The 19012-nt window shown below is 39.4% G+C and overlaps 2 protein-coding genes across 2 annotated transcripts; both read right to left on the bottom strand.

The window, feature by feature from the left end:
* Window positions 1-3199: 3199 nt before the first annotated feature.
* Window positions 3200-4688, bottom strand: LOC116198460. Its single transcript, XM_031528609.1, has 2 exons — window positions 4235-4688; window positions 3200-4139 (listed from the first exon to the last, which is right to left on the bottom strand). Exons 1-2 carry the CDS (start codon window positions 4409-4411, stop codon window positions 3402-3404), a joined length of 915 nt encoding a protein of 304 aa, XP_031384469.1. The 5' UTR covers window positions 4412-4688; the 3' UTR covers window positions 3200-3401.
* A 9821-nt stretch (window positions 4689-14509) lies between these two features.
* Window positions 14510-17740, bottom strand: LOC116198577 (probable Histone-lysine N-methyltransferase ATXR5). The gene is made up of 8 exons (XM_031528760.1): window positions 17580-17740; window positions 17387-17441; window positions 16570-16855; window positions 16378-16458; window positions 15678-15907; window positions 15418-15518; window positions 15107-15319; window positions 14510-14999 (listed from the first exon to the last, which is right to left on the bottom strand). The coding sequence occupies exons 1-8, from the start codon at window positions 17633-17635 to the stop codon at window positions 14840-14842; spliced, it is 1182 nt and encodes a 393-aa protein (XP_031384620.1). The 5' UTR covers window positions 17636-17740; the 3' UTR covers window positions 14510-14839.
* Window positions 17741-19012: the final 1272 nt, after the last annotated feature.

The raw sequence follows: 19012 nt of genomic DNA, 5'->3' as shown, positions 1-19012 counted from the left end.
CCAAAAGTAGATATTACATCAAAACCTTCAACTCCAACCCATAACTATTTCGCCCCCTCAATTAATTGTTGTAAGTACATGTCAATCGTTAGCCGACCTTGGTCTCTCACCAGGGGTAATTGTATATTGATAATATGATAAATGACGATTTGATGCAAACCTATGATACCAAGTTCACGTACTATATGTGGTGCTCATAGTCCGAGATGAAGGTCAATATTATTGTTCATTCCAAGGGCATTTGTAATGAGTTCTCATACATAGAATTGATCGTCTACAATTGCTTGAGCCATTGGTGAACTTCTTAAAGGATGCCTTGTTTGAATTAATATCCTCTCAATCGATTCTCCATGGAAAACCCATGCTTGTAATCTTGGAAAAAGTAGTGGTCAAGAATATGATTAAATGCAATATCCGCTGGATATATAGACACGCAGTTGCATTGACAGTACGAACCATAAATCTTCCCATTAAGTGTAGAGTTCTCATCCGCAAATGCAATAAATCTATTGAGACGGTCATAAATGGCTTGGTAGACCTTGGATGACCGACCCAACGTTTATCCAATGAGTTTTCATAGTGGGAGAGAAGGAGAGACAATGCTTATGGAAATTTCATTAATCTATCAATCAAATGCTTAAATAAACTAAATTCCCGACCATTCAGTTCTAGCTCGACATATAATGAATTATCATCTGTCAATAAGCTGACATGTTGTTGACAGTAGCGTCAACAAAAAATTTTGAAATAATTGGCCTTTGATGACCCACAAAAATGTCGTCATAGGTATGAAGGGGCGATGTTGCAACATGGGTCATCATAAGTATCCGCTTGTTGTGACGTTTCCACAAATGTTGCCGTAGGCTGATCTTTTCGCGACTATTAGGGCTTACGTTACGCTATGGGTCATTTAAAGCGTGTTTTCGACGATGTTTATCTATGGGTCGCCTCAAGCCAATTTTTTCTCAATTATTGTGGCCAACGTTTATATATGTGTCGTCTAAAGCATGTTTTAGGCACGTTTACTTATGGGTCGCCCCAGACCCCCACCATGTCGAGCTTTTAGTGACGTTTATCTATGAGTCGCCCCAAAAAAGTTGCCCTAAACACTTTTCGTTGTATTGCCTCATATACCAAAATATGACTTCTTTCAGAAATCACATCTTCCCAAATGACTTCTTTGAATGATTATAAGCTTGAATTATAGACATATATATGTATGAAGATTTGAATATTTAATAGAAAGAAGTGTTAGAACAGTTATAGGTTTGTCATTTACAAATAAAAAAAATATTCATATTTATTGTCACATTTAATATACGAACTTAGACACATTACATTGTAAAGACAATAACAATGTCAAAATAACAATTAAAATAGAACTTGTTTACACCAACATCTATAAGATTTTAGCATTGTTCAACTTGTTGGACACAAGTTCTATTGGAATTATATTTATCAAGTCTAAGTTCCTATCCATATATACATATGAAAGCAGGATAAAAGTTCACCATTCCAGATTGTTCCAGAACACTTCTTTCTAAATAGAATTTTCTCGATTTTTTGAGGCCTTTTAAATAAATAAAATTTTGAATTTTAGAAATATATAGATATAGATTAATGGACTCGTTCATTATTTTATCGATTTTATGAGTTTTCTTTATTTGTTCATTTTTTTAATTTTAAATTTTAAAAACAAATAAATATGGATTTGTGGAACCGATCATTATTTTCTCAATTTTTTTAATATTTTAGAAAAATGAATTTTAGTTTTATTTATAAAGCATATAGATATAGATATCTAAGACCGATTGTTATTTTCTCACATATACGTAGTTTAACTGTAAGTATATTTACAGATTTTTAGAGGTGGATTCTTCAACTATTTATTTTTTTCTTGCACATATAAAATTTTAGGATTTTTCAATTTTGTGTTTGTAGTGTAGGTGTTAAATTTTGATAATGCAGATATGATGATTTTTATATTCAGCATTTTCATCATATCTATTATCTAAATTTAATAACAATTGGTCTAATAAATCTATATCTACATGAACGATGCCAAAATAACCATGTCAAAATAAGTTAAATCATGCTAAAGTAATCGGTCCCAGTGTCCAACAAGTTCAACCGTGCTAAAATTTTATAGATTTTGGTGTGCATTAGTCATGTTTGAATGGTTATTTTGGCATGGTTATTGCATTTGCAGTATAATATGTCCATATTCCTATATTACTTAATGTGATAACATATATAGATATATTTTTTTATTTGTAAATGACAAACTTGTAACTGTTTTAACACTTCTTTTACGTTAAAAGTTCTTTTAATATTCAAATCAACATTTTTTTGCTAGATACATTCAAATCAACATTCATATATATATATATATATATATATATATATATATATAAGTCCTTAATTTAATCTTATAATCATTCAAAAAGTCATATTTTGGTATATGTATTTTTTGAAAGAAGTTATATTTTAGTAAACGGAGGAACATAAGCAAACTATGTGATATTTTACGTTAAAAGTTCTTTTAATATTCAAATCAACATTTTTTTTGCTAGATACATTCAAATCAACATTCATATATATATATATATATATATAAAAGTCCTTAATTTAATCTTATAATCATTCAAAAAGTCATATTTTGGTATTATGTGTTTTTTAAAAGAAGTCATATTTTAGTAAACGGAGGAACATAAGCAAACTATGTGATTTTTTAAAATTACTGATATTTTAGTAGATGAGAGAAAAGTTAGTGATATTTTGGTAGATGAAAGAAAAAAAGATAACTATGTGATTTTTTAGGTTAAAAAGTTTATGGCATATCATTTGCATAAGCAACTGTTTGCTACATAAGCGCCGTTAACGGTCATTTCAGTAGTTTTGACAGTCCGATTAATGGATTGATAGATCAGGGAACAAAGATAAACGTTATAATTTTTTAGGCCAAAATTTAAAAAACTAGTAAATCAAAGAATTTCATGAAAATAATTGATTTTTCATGCTATTTCACTTGTAAAGAACACTAATCTTAAATTCGTCATTTCGAAATTAAAAAATCAATGTCTCTCACAATTTTCAATTCTTGTCGATATTTCTATGCTCTCCACCTCCTCGAATTTCAAATTTATTCTTCCTCCTACCCAGATTTAGCTTCGATTCAACTCTTTTGGGTGCATGAACATGAAAAGAATAATATTTGGCAATTGGCATTGCTATTCCTAATAAAAAAAGGAATCATCCAGATCCTCACATTACTTAAGCTAAAACCTCAAATAACAAGATTCATAACCAAAAGGGGCCAAAATTTGACAGATTTGCTTCTTCATCTGTCCCTCCAAAAAAAGAAACATCTCTCTGTTTTTTTTTAGTAAAAATTCTCTTAATTAGCAGCAATTGATGCTCATGTTAGAGAACTGAGAAGACAGAGCAGACCCATTCCTCAACTCCCCCCTCTTCCCCTTCACCCCAACAGCACCCTTACTAGGAGGAAGAGGAGGACGACCTGCCCACATCATCTTGCTCTTCATTGCTTTGCTATCATTATCATCTTCGACGAAGTACGTGGCCGGTGGTGTGGCCACCCCCGGAAGTGACCGGCTGCAGCTGACCGGCGAGAGCCACTTGGACTGCATGTAAACGGCGGTCCTCCATGGCGGTACGTGGAGGCCCCTATCCCTTAGGGACTGCTTGGCAGCGGAGCACAGGATTGAGATTACCCCGTTGAGTTTGGACTCGGTCCCTACGAACACCGCCGGGAGTATGTCCGTGAGCACCTCGTATGTCCGCGTTGGCCTCGCGACCTCAAACTGGGACTTGAAGTCGATGTCCACAATCAGTCTGCAGCTATGCTCTCGTTCATTCCGACCTTCTGGAATCAGGACGTCGATGTACTCGTAATCGCCGCCGGGGCAGCCGAGGGAGGTGACCCAAGAGGTTTGGCACAGGGAGGCGAGGTAGCCATCCATCTGAAGGCCGAGGACAAGCCACTTCTTCAGGGCGGTGCTGGTGCTGGCATGGTCCCTGCAGCTCAATCCCTTCCTCCTCGTCCTCCTCCTCATGAGCTTCATGACACTGGCAAGAACCTCGGCCTCTGCTCCGGTCTCTGCCCTCTCCAGTATGTCCTGTTCATTAACCAAAGGCCATAACGCACAATATATCAATCATTTCTGCGCCCAAGAAACGAAAACCCGGATCGAATAACTGATTTGGAACATACCCTCAAGGCTGAGTACTTGGAGCGGTGGCCGCCGTCGTGATCATCGGAGGAGGATGAAGGGAAGAAAGAGCCATTAGAATTAGCAGATGATGAGAGTGATGATGACGAGTCTGATTCAATGAAGTCTTGCACCATTTGAATCAGTCTCTCATCATCTTCAAAGCAAGCACCCTCCATCTCTCAGCTCCCTCTATGAGTGAGATGTGTATATATAATATGGAGTTTGACAACTTAAGGTGAGTAGCCTGTTTGTATGTATGTATATATATGTGGGAGGGGTGTGCTGTTTGATGAAGGGAGCAAGAAGAGCATATCCTCTATATATTCTAGGCGGTGGAGGGAGATTTAATACCCTACTCAAGTGCAGGAGGGGCAGCAGATGTCTCTCTGGGCTGTGGTTGCTGAGGGGATGGAGGGGTGACAAATGAGGTCATGATAAGACCATTTCCCAAACCGAGGAAAATAAAGCTAAGCTGGTGCTGGGTAATAATGCAACTCCCTATATATTTATTTATGGTAATAAAAATAAAAAATAAAAGGAAAAAAAGTTATTAAATTACGTATATGTGCGCTTCCTAACTCAAGGAGCAGCAACTAATCCAACGTCCAAAGTTAAGCAAGGAAATATTGTGAATGGGAAAAATTTATTGGTTCAAAAAGTTTTATTTCTTGGATTTCCTTTATAATAAAAAAAGTTTTATCCCAATCAACGTTGATTGGTTAAAACAATTCGATACTTGTTCTTTTTATGCAAAGTTTTAGATTAAAGTCTTATGTATAGAGAAAATTCTTGCTGGGAGGATTTTATTTCTTAATGGGCCGACCCGATTCGACTAGATTAATTAGGTCCCATTGGACTCTTCGATACCTAGATTCACACCGGTTTTTATCTCTTACAAACGTGGATTGGTTCAAACTGTTAAAAACTCATTCTACTTAAATAAGATTTCACTTTGGAGTCATGTGAATGTAAAAATTCATACTGTGAAAGGGTTACTTCTTAGTGAACCGACTTGGCTCTAAGTGGATCAGTCGGAACCTATTGACTTTCAAATACCAGGATGCACACTGAAAAACAAAAAGAGTTTTATCTCTTGCTGGACTAACCAAATCAAACATTAATTAATCGGGATCCGTACCATTTTTGCATATAAGATGAAAAGAAAAGGGAAAAAAAAAACCAAAACAAAAGAGTAACGAGCAGCATAAACTTTTTTTGACGAAATTTACACTCTGGAATTTGATTACTGAATATGGGGATGAAGGAATATCCGGTGCTATAAGGGACCAATCCATTCTCTTTTATCCATTAGATCGACCTTTTCGATCGTATCTACTAGCTGCGGGCAAAAACATGACCCGATAGTTATTAAGATTCAGAAATGGACCGCTTAAAGAGATGGTGCTTCGATATAAGAACAAAGTGTTCTATCTACCGTATCGGAAAATGAAAGACAGAAAAAAAAAATTATATTCTTCCACTCGTTCTATTACTTTTAACCGGCCCACTCCTTAACTCCTATAATGCACCACAAAGAATTTATAGGCCATATTGTTGCTAAAGCTCCGTAAGGTAATCAGATGCCCCCATTGAGGCCTTTCTAACTGCTCTTGTTTCCAGCGCGGTGCACCCCGTCTAATGCTCTTCATTCAAGTTTGCCGATAGAATACAGAAACTGCCTCAATCGGGACGGGTTTTGCTTAGAGGGAGCCACACTCTTGCATCAAGAGGACCTCATAGTGATGGTCAAGAATAAGAATTTTATGTTCAAGTACCTTGACCTTGACACGAATTTATGGATTAAATTGTCTTAAAATGAAATTGAGGAGGTAAATTTTTTCCTCAGCTGCCTCATAATAATTTAGGATAGACGATCATCACCTCAAAAAAAAGAAGAAGGGAAAGCTAAAGGAAAATGAAGTGGTTTTAAGAGAAGGGACTATTAGTTGGGAATATCCTTCCCCGTTGGAATTTTCCTTTGGACGGCCCTCTGATGATGACATTACCTTTTAAGCATAGCCACCGTTCCACAGAAGACTAGGCCAACCTGATAGGTGAGATAGAGTACGAAAAATTAAGATATCACAAAAAATTCACTGATAAGAGTGAAACTTACAATATTAATAACAAGTTGAAGTTAATGACGTTGCACGTAATCCCTTTCTCCTCGATCATTACAATTCTTATGAGAAAGAAAGAGAGGATAAAAAGGGGAGTGGAAATGGAAGTCCTAGTCGGAGCCTTGTCTCATGAATTCTTAGCAACAGTGCCCATCAATGATCAATTGTTCTACTGTGGGGCAATTGTTTGTCTTTCTTGATGTGGACATTTCATATGCCTTTTTCCTTTTTCACTAATTGAGACTGAGATGGGAAGCATTCTGTGGGCTACGGTAGGCCTATTATTTGTTGTTCATGTATTCAGATAATATGTTGTATATATATGTAATCAATCATGTCATGGTGCCAAAAACCGATAAAATACGTGTGTGTGCATGCACACAATCAGTTGGCTGGTTATATATTTCAAAAATTATGCCTTATCTTCTTTTTTTTTATAGGATACTGCATTCAAGCTTTTCATTTTTCCTTTTCCTAAGATGGGGTTAGGCCGATCGAGATAAGAAAGGTGTTTACACTCATTTTCTGCACTTCGCGATAAATGTAACCTAGATGTGTGAAGCCTACGAGACCGGCCCAGTGAGGAGGATTGCCCGCAATCAAAGCCCACAACAAGACCAATTTGAATCAGCAGTGACACCCGATCTAGACCGCCGTGAAATGGATGGGCAGCTCGTGAAGGGAAAATCGTGGATTATTACCAAGCGTAGGTGAGAACAAACGTGGACGAAATTATCAAGTAATTTCCATTTGAAGTCGATCTTAATATGGTGTCCTTGGTGTCAAATTGGAAGATGAATATTTCATGGGCTAAGATTGGAAATGAAGATTACTTGGAGAGTAATCATGGCAGGAGGATATTTTTTTCTTCTTCCATAAAAGGAACATGCAAATATTGCAATATGAATGGACATGCAGCATCAAGAACTTTCCCTCTTATTTTATTTTCTTTCCTCAGTCTTTAGGTTTGCTTAATCATGAATAATGGAGAATTATTCTCCAATTATTAGCTAGATATTTATTTCCTTCATTAGTCTAGTGTTTTAGGCAATAAGTGGATGATATTTCCCACATAGTCCTAAGTTTAGCTAATTGCTTAGTTTGCTAGGTTATTTCCCATTTTTCATTTTCTTGGGCGACACTCATATGTGTTAGCCTATAAAAACTAGACCCGTCTATTGTTATAACCCTCTGACATCAATCACAAACCGGTTCTATACCACTTACCTTTATCTTTATCTTTACTTTATCGCACCGCACTTCAATATCTATCTTTTCATGCACCCTTTCAATACCATGCAATAGCCTTCCAAGGCAATCTCGCCGATTCGTCAACATATCCCTTCTATCCTACTTTGTTTCTGATCAAGGAAGTTTCCATGAGCTAAGGTTTTGGCCTCAACTCATCCTTTTCGACTCCCAGTAGCCGGACCTGGTGCTTCATTCAACATCCGTCTAGTTCAGCCATGAAGCCACACATCTCTCCCACGAGCCAATCCCGATCTTGAGCTGCTAGATTCAAGATCGGCTTCTAGCCGTCTCTCGAAGTCATCCTATTATTAGCACTCGATTTAGGGAGAATCCTAGTGGTTAAATCTTCGAGCCCCGTAATTGTCTAAACATCGTCATCGACATCTTTCCACGGCATCTCTCCAAAACCCAAGTGCCGACTAGACCTACGGACCTCTAGGGCCGTGGCTCAACGCTCTAGCTCGGTGAGGTCGGCTGGTGGTTTTGCTACCAATCCTTGGGATCGTACCCTAGCATGCTTGGCAATATCGACCTTGTAAGAGATTTAACTAGCCGACATCGAAAGTGGGATTGCGTGATTCTACACGAAACAACTTTCAGCATGCCCGGTGGGATCCCACCGAAGTAGTGCTAACTCTGACATGAATAACTACGGTTATTCATCATCGCCATCGACGGGCGGTTTATCGCCATCAAATTTTTATAATGATTATTATTCATCAACTCGTAATTCGCCGTTGATGGCTTCAATTGGCAGCTCGCTGCCATCCAATTATGGTTCGATATCGTCATCTACTGACCATTTGACGTCTCCCACATGTTAATGGTCATCACAGCCACAATTGGCCAATAGGCCCTGCACAGCTAGCTAATTCTTCACATCTAGCTAGCTACCCAGATTCATAGCCAGCTACTTAATTATCTGATTCATCGCAGCAACAATCGATTTGTTGCTTTTCGGCTCCGATGAATCATTCATAGCAAGTGCCAGCTAATTACTGGTCGTCGCCATGGCCGGTTAACTATTGGCCACCATCCCACAATAGCCGATTAATCATCAGTGGCCATAAGAGGATGAAGAAGATTTAACAATCTTCATGAAAGTGTATGAATGGTTAAAATGTGAGGAGGTCGGTTGAAAGGAATATCGGTCATACTCAAAGGCTCGACGATCACCTTCGCCTACACACTCGCGTTCTCCTTCGAAAGTAGATGTAGCCGCATCAACCACCACACGAGGAGGAAGTAAAAAGGCTCCCGACTCAACCGTGAATGAGCAAGATAGGCCGGTTACTCAACTGCCTAAACCCTTACCAACGGACAAAGCCAAATTTTCAGCCACCAAGCCTATTGGTGTGGCCAATATGTCGGCTGCCCATTCTATCGCACATGAGCAAATTAGTGTGGAACTTCCTAAGCCAACAGATAAAATGTCTATGAGGCTGACTACTCTGTCGCTTCAACCCTAGTGGTTCCACATATTCCATCACAAGTGGAAGATGTATCTCAATGTTCTTCGAAGCTCCCAAAATCCAAAGAGTTTGAGGCATCCACACATGCAAACCCCGAAGTCGGCGTACTTGAAATGGTTGCACAAGAGTCTCCATCTGGTGTCTCATCATTACAGTCAAGCCAAAATGACACAGAGAAGCCAGTGAAGGACGATTCATCCTTACCCTCTTCAAATCCATCGAATCCTAAAGCGATTTTGCCTAAGGAGAATGCTGAGGAACACGCGAGCAACGATTCTACGAAGGAATTTGATGAATTTCTTTGCAGGTTGAAGGACGAGTATAAATTTTGCTCGTCTTGTACGAAACTCGTATCGTAGTTTATGGCCAAACCAAAGGGCCATGATATCTACGAGCACGGTCGTTGAAAATCTGGCCACCAATTCAATCAATCCAGCTCGGCTACAAGACAACAACTCAGTCGGATCAGCTATTAAGCCTACTAGCTCGCCTAGACTAGAAGCTGAGAAAGTTCATGCGAGGCAAAGGCAATCCGAGCCTCCAGCCTCAGTCCCAAAAGTACGAATGGCGGAAAGTCACCCATCGAAAAGATTATTAGCCATTGACCCGAACTCAAAAACACCGTGAACAATAGCGTAGAAAAGCTAAAGAGAGTTGCACAACTTGCCAGCTCCGAGCAAAGGCGCTTCCATTTCAAGAGTACAAGCTAAGAGCTCTAGTATGACCATAAAATGCATCCAGCCGAGCAACTACAATGCTCGGGGGGTTACAGTTCCTCCAAAGGCCGTGGCTAAATGCTTACAATCAAGCGTCAAGAACACACAGGGGGTAGAGGCCAGCCTATTAGCCTTTACCAACCCAAGCAACTAAGCGCTAAGAACGCTCGGGGGGTGGCGGCTAGCCCCGTCGCCGCTACCAATGACAAGTGTCCGAGCGGCCAAAGGGCTCGGAGGGTTAAGCCCGATACGAAGGACGAGTCTAAATAGGCCCAACTGAATCTCAAGCACCCAAGGAAACATTCTACTAATCATCATTTGTCTAGAACCCAAAAGCGCCGAGAGCAACAGTGACGACAAGATCAAAGACTAGCAGCTACCCAAACGAATGTGTTGGCTAGCTCAAAGGGTCCCATAACCAAGTCTACATCGAGGGCCAAACCTTCAACTATGGCCAAAGCTTCAACCAAGGCTGTGTAGGTACCCTAGATTCCCATTGCTACATCCACTTTGACGGCACCACACAAGGCTCCAGCTAGCGAAGGACGCTTGGTTTTCAGTTTCTCGGATGCCAATTCCATGGAAGTCGTTACACAAGGGATTGTACTCATTGAGGAGCTGATTCACAATCCTTATATTTCAAACATGTCGCACCTATTACTACAGTTCTATGCTAAAAGACTTGAAGCTAGTAGCCAGTCGAGTCCCTGTGAGTTAGAGTTGGTGGCTAGCAGAGCTGTGACTGTTTGAAGCATACGACTGGTCAAGCTATGATGATGTAAGGCTCTTAACCTGCTCGGCAGCAGCATGATGAAAACAACGGCCATTCTAGCCGTGCGAAGAAGGAAGCCTGGAAGTGGGATTCGTAGCATCAAATCGAAAGAGTTAGTTGCAGCACTGCCTAGTTTCGTAAATCAGCTTGTTTCTCACCCTAGGAAACTCTAATTGAGGTAATTCCAAATGCTATGGATAGCTAAGAACAAGCTTTGCAACTTTTATATTTTAGCCTCAATCTAATTCGGATTGGAAGGTGCTCGGCTGCAGTAAAGAAGTGTCGCAGACAATTATCTCTATTTTGCGCAATTTCAACCTGAATCGCATATCTTGCTCCATGTATCTCGGATCAGGGTGATTCCAAGTGTAACAGAAAGCCAAGAGGTAGCTCTACATCTATTGTATTTTCACCTCAATCTAGTTCTGCCTCCAAGGTACTCAAAATTGAGCAAGAAATCAACCTAAGCTAGTTGTTCTTCATATTTCCTACGCTTTGGGGGTTGCGGCTAAGCTCGAGGCTGTGATCAAGATGCAGCATATCCTACGATTGAGGGTCTGGCTTGAAAGAGCCAAACCTCACAGCTTTCTCCATCAACTTGAATTTTGGCTTGTTGCCATAATTAGCTGAAAAATACATATGTAACCGACTCACGGCTAGAATAGTGCTAAATGCATCAGCTAGCTATATGGTCGCTACTACTATCTTCAAAGGGAAGTTCAAGCTAATGGCTAACCCACAGCCATTGGAAGTAAGACGTCCACATCATTCAAACAAGGCTCGTGCGGCAAATTATAATTATATATCCAGTCTCGCTCGATACTCTCCCACGGCTAGACATGCGGGGGGTATTGTTTACACTTATTTTCTGCACTTCATGGTAAATGAGGCCTAGGTGTGTGAAGCCTATGAGGTAGGCCTAGCGAGGAAGATAGCTCGCAATCGAAGCCCACGACAAGACCAATCGAATTAGCAGCGATACCTGATCCTGACTGCTGTGAAATGGATGGGCGGCTCATGGAGGGAAATTGTGGATTATTTACAAGCGTAGGGGAGAACAAACGTGAACAAATTTTTGGGCACGTATGAAGATTGAGTGAGCATCAAGGAATTTCCATCCTAAGTTGATCTTAATGCATCCTTGGTGTCGAACTGGAAGATGGATATTCCATGGGCTAAGATTTGAAAGGAAGATTAATTGGAGAGTTACCATGACAAGAGGGTATTTTTTCCTACTTCCATACAAGGGACGTGCATATATTCCAATATGCATGGACATGCAGCATCGAGGACTTTCCCTCTTATTTTATTTTCTTTCCTTAGTCTTTGGCTTTGCTTAGTCACGAATAATGGAGAATTAATCTCCAAGTATTAGCTAGATGTTTATTTCTTCCATTAGTCTAGTGTTTTAGGCAATAAGTGGATGATATTTCCCACATGGTCCTAAGGTTAGCTAATTGCTTAGTTTGCTAGGTTATTTCTAGTTTTCCTTTGTCTTGGGTGACACTCATATGTGTTAGCTTATAAAAACCCATCTATTGTTATACCCCCAACATCAATTACAAAATACCTCTACGCCACGCATATTTATCTTATCTTTACTTTATCTTACTGCACTTCAATATCTATCTTACCAGCACAATTTTCCTTATCATGCAATAGCTTTCTGAGGCAATCCCGTCGATCCATTGGCATATCCTTCTACAAGCCTTGGCTCCAGATCGAGGAAGTCTTCCATGAGCTAAGGTCCTGGCCAAAGCTTACCCTTTTCGGCTCCTAGTAGCCGAATCCAGTGCTTCATTTCACTTCCGGCTAAATCAGTTGTGAAGCTATCCAAGTCTTTCACGAGCCAATCCAGGCCGTGAGCTACACTAAAGACCATCTTCTAACCGCCTCTCGACGTCATCCGATTGTTAGCATTCATATTGGGGAGAATCCTAGTAGCCAATTCCTCGGGCCGCATAATCGTCTAACTGTCATCAACTATCCTCTTCCATGACATCTCTCATAAACCCAACTGCCGACTAGACTTACGGACCTCCGAGGCTGTGGCGCTACGCTCTAGTACGGTCAGGTCTGCTGGTGGTTTCGCTACCAATCCTTAGAATTGTGCCCTAGCACGCCTGACAATCTTAATCTAATGAGAGATTTACCTAGCTGGCGCCGAAAGTGGGATTGTATGATTCTACACCAAATAAAAGATAAATAAAATGATATGAGATATCCCACTTATGAGATTTGAATTCACGACTTATTTTGTTATAAGTGAGAGCCAATGTCATTGTACCAAGCTGCCTGTAATTTCTGCATTCAAACTTTGATCAAGGGAAGATGGAGAATGATGCAAAGCTAGTGGCTAGCTTGGTGGTTAAGCGGTTAAATGCCTGCGTTGGCAGAGTAGGAAAGGTTGACATTATTAGCTTATTCCAGTGGAATTTCCAATTGATAACTAGATGTCATGCCAATCTATTGACAGTCCTCTATTCGAGACTTGAAAAATCGACTAGTAGATATGGCCCATGACCTTTGGACTGAATCTGATCCGATTCTCTATATTTCAATCGATCCCATTAAGTCAGTTAGCTTTCAAAGAACATAATTTGGTCTCTTATTGGAAAGTACAGCAGCAGTTGCGAATGAGGAAACTAAACCAGCATTCTTGATTTATTCCAAGGCCGGGTATAGAAGCACTCCGCTCTCGATTATTGCCGGATAGGCCTCAACCAAGGCCATCAAGACTATCAACAATGGCTGGTTTTCTCCGTAAGCCGAGAGTTTCTGCTATTGATCGATGGCACAAAACCCATGATCGACCCCAAAAATTGCGAAATTTCTAATGAAGGGAAGAATTTAGATATTTTGTAAGAGACTCAAATAGTTCAAACTAAAGCTAAAGGACTCAATTGAAAAGCAAAGTTTGAGGACCGTTCGTGCAATATACCTTTACAATATGTATCCCCCAAATATGCCTTGCTCAGTGCCCAGTGGACCACCCCGACATTCATTCATCGATCCTTTGCCTTTCTACTATCATGAACTGCAGCATAGACAGAGACCCAGATATTCGGGACAAGCGAACCGAGCTACCACATTTCAAAACGATCAATACTTGCTTCTCTGAACTCGAGATAGGCCATCTTAGAGCGGACTAAACTCAAGTTGATAAATTGCTCTGCTCTTTAGCCTAATCGAACTTTTCCTTCATCATACCTCATCATTTCAAATCTTCAATTTGACTTAAGCTTCAGTTGTAATGCACCCATGCCAATCCCAAGCTTTCCTTACGATTCTGATAATTTGGCCTCATCATCTGAAAACGAACATGGGCATGTTGAAGATTGCAAAGAGGACATTCAATCGAGCTCGAGCAAGTCCTCGTGCAGGAGTATTACAAGTCATGCCTGTCGAGCTCAGATATGGCACTTGATCGATATAATCTTCCCTCTAACGCAGTCACGGACTGATAGTTTTTCTGTGCATCAAGACACCAGAATCCAGATATATTGTTCCATCAGATACGATAATTCTTTTCTTTTGCAAATTAGAGCAAAACCTATAGGTTTGTTGACTAACTGTGGGGGAGTGGGGGAGGCAAATCCCCTCAAACAAGGGTTCAATGGACATTAATGGCAAATCCTACGATCTCAGATTCTGTCCCAATCCTGTGACACAAGTGGGGAGCAGAGACCCACCCCAAGCTACTAAGTCTCACCTCCTAGGGGGCAATGTTAAAATCATTTCTCGAGCAATATTTCCATAAGATTTTATGTCTCACGAGCTTCAAAAATCCGATGATCATATGGACTAGGACATTGTACTACCTAGGAATCACCCCGTCATGTGATTCACATTGCATTCCTCGCTACACCCCGTTAGTACAACGGAATGATAACATGATGGTGTACTGAATAACATTCACTATAGCAGATGTAAGAAACCGAAATTAGATAAAATGGAAATTCTCTTTTTATTCAGAAAAATGTTCCAAGACAAGAAAGATATGTATCTATACCTGTCTTGATCTTCCATGTAACTTTTAAGACCAGCTGTATTTCATGGAGGAATTTTCTTTGTTGTTGTACCTAACCTTTTTACACTAACTAGATTTAGCTAAGAATAACCTCTTCCATCTCTGCTCGATAAGGGGCCAAATAATCGTACTCCGCAGCAATATCTAAGCTGTGCAAAACAAATTTACCGCCAAAAGTGATTCATCACATTCCCACCAGTGACCACCATGCTGGGAAAATTCAGAGATCATCGTATGGCTTTCCTAGATGAAGTTGTGAGTAGGGTATGCATGCTCATATCCATTGTAGTCATAATATAGCTTCTCGCCCTTGGCAATATCGCGAGTAGCAACCAGAAAGACCCGGCATTCACCATTCACATCGTACCTCACGCACTTGCAGTTCTGCTTCTTCTTACCCTCACTGCACAAAAAGGTCAGCAAATGCTTGAGCAAAAAGGCAACCAAAAGATGCTGACTCGTATTGAACTTTTTGATGAACTATCAAGGAGGACAACTAAAGGATCTCACATGGTGTGGTTATTAATCCCGTTAACAAAGCGAGCTATGTTTCCACGTTTATCTGGGCAAATGACGAGACACTTAGATAGATCACTCGCCAAGAGAAGGGTCATGATGCTGTCACAGTCATCAGTCTTCCGGTTCTCAAGGAAATCAACATCACCTGCATACTCTGTGATTAGAGTCATATCCTTTATCGGGGCATCCGCCTCAACAGTGAAACTGCAAGAGAGAAAAATAACTAACAGATGAATGACTATATGTTATAACAAAAAAATAGAGCCGTTAATACATGATAGGTTAAGGATTTCATTTATTACCCTTCGCATGGATCGAAACGCACTATAAGAGGTGGGCACATTCCTCTCTTACACATAGCTCTGCAATGCTCCAATGTCTCCATATCTTCTTTCGAAAGGACCTGATCAGACAAGAACCGTTAATTATAACTAATGCACAATGCTATCCAAAGACCAAAAAAAAAGAGTACGGGAAGCAAAAGAAAATTAAGCCCTGTAAAATTAATTTGTTGCAATTTCAGCTGGAAAGATAGTTTGGGAGTAATATGGGTACACGAGACCTGCATGCCACCAATTTCGAACTTGGCCTGGTTGGCTGATCGAGGTGCTAATCCCGGCAAGTAGTGTAGATCATCACTGAACTCCATCTGTAATGCTGTCAAGGCGGAGGCAAGTGAACTCATCTCTTTCAGCCTCTGGGCATGATCTTCGTGTGGAATGAATGGCAAGAGTCTCCTCCGCTTCTTCTGAAATACTGGAGGCGCCCACCTTCTCCGACGCTTTCTAGAATCTAGAGATCAAAGTATAACAAAGAAAATGAAAGAAATGCCGCTGAATGATCGATCAAAGTTAGCTAGAAACAAGAAACACCAAAAGGTACGTTTAGTTGTAGAAGACAATCCCAGTTTCCACATTTTATTTTCTTGAACAGACACAGAACAGGAGGGTTAGATCACTCTTAAACAAGTGTGCTTTTTCAATGGAAGCATGAAAATTTGTCTTTGAATACTGAACGGTAAAAAGATATTGAAGAGATTCAAGAAAAATGAAGTTTAAAACAACATTTCAGTTGCACAAGAACTATTTTTATGAATTTTGCGTGAGTTTCTGAAACAGAAATTTCTGCAGAATACAACAATAAAACTAGTGTAAATATGGAGAAACTGACAGTTAAGTTATATTGTGGACTGTGGAAGATTGTTTACATAGATAAACACAACAAATGCACCCATGTCAGTGACAACTGGATCGAAATTTTACCTTGTGGAGACAGATAACTGTCCATCGCATCAGAACACTTCTGAATCCTAAAAAAGTCAAAAATCTTCTTCTGTGAAAATCCTAAAGGATCGAAAAACATATCAAAATCACATTTTGGACTGAGTTGTAGCACCAAATACGAGAAAGGAGAACATATAAAAAATATATCATTGGAACAAAATTTTCCCCTACTTCTTACTCTTCTTTGTCCACAACAGCTCGGGCAAAGCCAGGATCCAATGGGAACCCTGACAACGATAGGCCTCAGGCAATTCATGTGGAACCCCTTATCACATTTATCGCACAGGAGCAGCTCATCAGGTCGATCACCAGAACCACACTCCTCACAGCTCACATCACTGTAATCAGCTCGTTCCACCACGGCATACTTGGCCACCGCCAAAATCTCTTCAATTTTCTTGTACCTTTTTCGCGGCACCGAAGATGGCAGCATCATACACGGGGTCAAGAATTCCGCCTGGTCTTTCACAATATTTCAAAATGTTATGCTCACACTTACAAATGATATTCTCCCTTTAGTGGGTTACACTACACGAGGCAAAGTAAAATCACTCGAGACAAGAGGCCCGGAATGAGAAACTGAATAAACCATTATATCAGGAGAAGCCCACATTCAGTTGTATCAATTTACAATCCTTGCTGGCATAATTTTCTTTTCCCGTCAATGAGACATTAGGCATTGCATTACTACACATCAAATGAACCATAATTTTACGAAATTCCGAAATTTTGAGCTTGTTGTTCTGGACAATACTTAGCATAAATCCCTTTAGTATATATTCAAGATGCTAAATAACATACGTACACTGCTTTGTTCTGTATGAATATCGGCAACATGCATTACGCTAATGGATGCAGCAGAAGAGACTAAATGAGCTAAAGCAATCGCACGAGCTCTGCTCCAGAGTCCATACAATGCCGAAACAGATCATCGATCAAAAGAACATCTTAAACCCTGCAAGAACCCTAAAATCCTTATAAAGCTGACCTTCGCAAAATTCGAATCCAGTCCCTCCGGTTTCGCCAATTCGAGTCGCATTGTACTGATCAACAAAGACATGGAGGCGGATTAGTCGATTCAAGAACGATGAGGACCAGATGAAGCTAAAGCCCCCCGAGAAGGAGCCTTGAAGAATTCAACGAAAAGGGATTCCAAGACGAGAATGGGGGACCGGGAGAACCTGTGGGTGGAAATTCTGCCACTATTTGACCTCAGAAGCTTCTTCGTCTTCGTCATTGCTAGAGAGAGAAAGAGGTAGTGCGTTCTAGAGCGAGAAAGCTTGTGGTCTAGCTGACCAGGTGAACCGTAGGGGTAGAGGAAAACGGGGGGAAAAAAAAAAAAGCTCTGTTCTTTTAGGGTTCTTGTCTTTGCCAATGTTGTCTGGATAATCTCATTTTGCACTAAAAATTTTCATGATTATTGTGATTACATGTTGCTGTGAAATTACATTATTTTCCTTTTATCCTACGCAGATAAGGTAAACGAATAATTATTGATTAACTATACTTGTGATTTTCGATCCAGAATAGTAAAATCGATACGAAAGTACAGCTCATTTTATTAATAAATTTTTACTTTTTATATCACATGACTTCATCATTTTTTTAAATATATCATATACTTTTAAAATTATCAAAAATATCTCATGATGTACATTTTTTTTCATATATCCCGACATTATGTTTTCCGTTAATGAAACGTATGTAGGTTCCAAATCTATCCTATGGTTTTAATTTTTTTCTCAAATCTATCACGGGTAAATGGCCACAGTGACAAGACCGTTATATGTTGACGGAAAATATAATAACGAGATAGATTTGGAAAAAATGTAAATCATGAGATATTTTTAATAATTTTAAAAACATATGATAAATTTTAAAAAATATGAAATCACAAAATATATAGCGTAATTTGCCGTTTTATTAACTCAAATTTCAAATGAAACAGCCTTCCGGGATGTATATTTATTTATTTGCTGCTGAGCGTGTGAATTTTCACTCCTTCCATTCGCTGATCAACAAAATTAAGGACATCGTACATTATGTAATAGATAAATAAGACTTGGATCGTCAGGTAATGGTGAGAAATCACAAGTTTTTTTAGTACGATTCTCATAATTGGCACTTTGTTCCTCATTCTCTTGGCCCTCACTCTATGCCTGTAATTAAAACTACAAAATTCTCTCACTCCAATTCTCATATGTGAAACTTTAATCCTCATTATTTCTCTATCCTATTACTAGATCAATATTTGAAGAGGAGTTCAAAGGAATACAACATACATAATGTAAGGAGCATTTGCATAAGGCAAGGTTTCGGCTGGCCCAGTTGCGAAGATGGGCATCAGGACTAATATGCTTCAATTGGCTATATATAATATGTAATTTCTGAGGCAATCGCTAGTACGGCATAATTTTAATGGCATAAATAGTCGATATTCTAATTAAAAAGAAACTAATTATTAAAGAATCATGAATTTTGAAAAAATTTAAAGTCTTACTTTACCATCTTATTACATATATCTTAAGGATATCGAACTTTAACATAGTATACTAGAGTGAAATTATATATATATATATATATAAAGTTATAACTCTAAATTAACACGAATATT

Source organism: Punica granatum, chromosome 3 (genome assembly GCF_007655135.1).
Source record: "Punica granatum isolate Tunisia-2019 chromosome 3, ASM765513v2, whole genome shotgun sequence".
In the NCBI taxonomy this organism is placed as follows: domain Eukaryota; kingdom Viridiplantae; phylum Streptophyta; class Magnoliopsida; order Myrtales; family Lythraceae; genus Punica; species Punica granatum.
The sequence above is the reverse complement of the archived record's forward strand: the minus strand, read 5'-3'. Positions and strand labels throughout refer to the sequence as shown.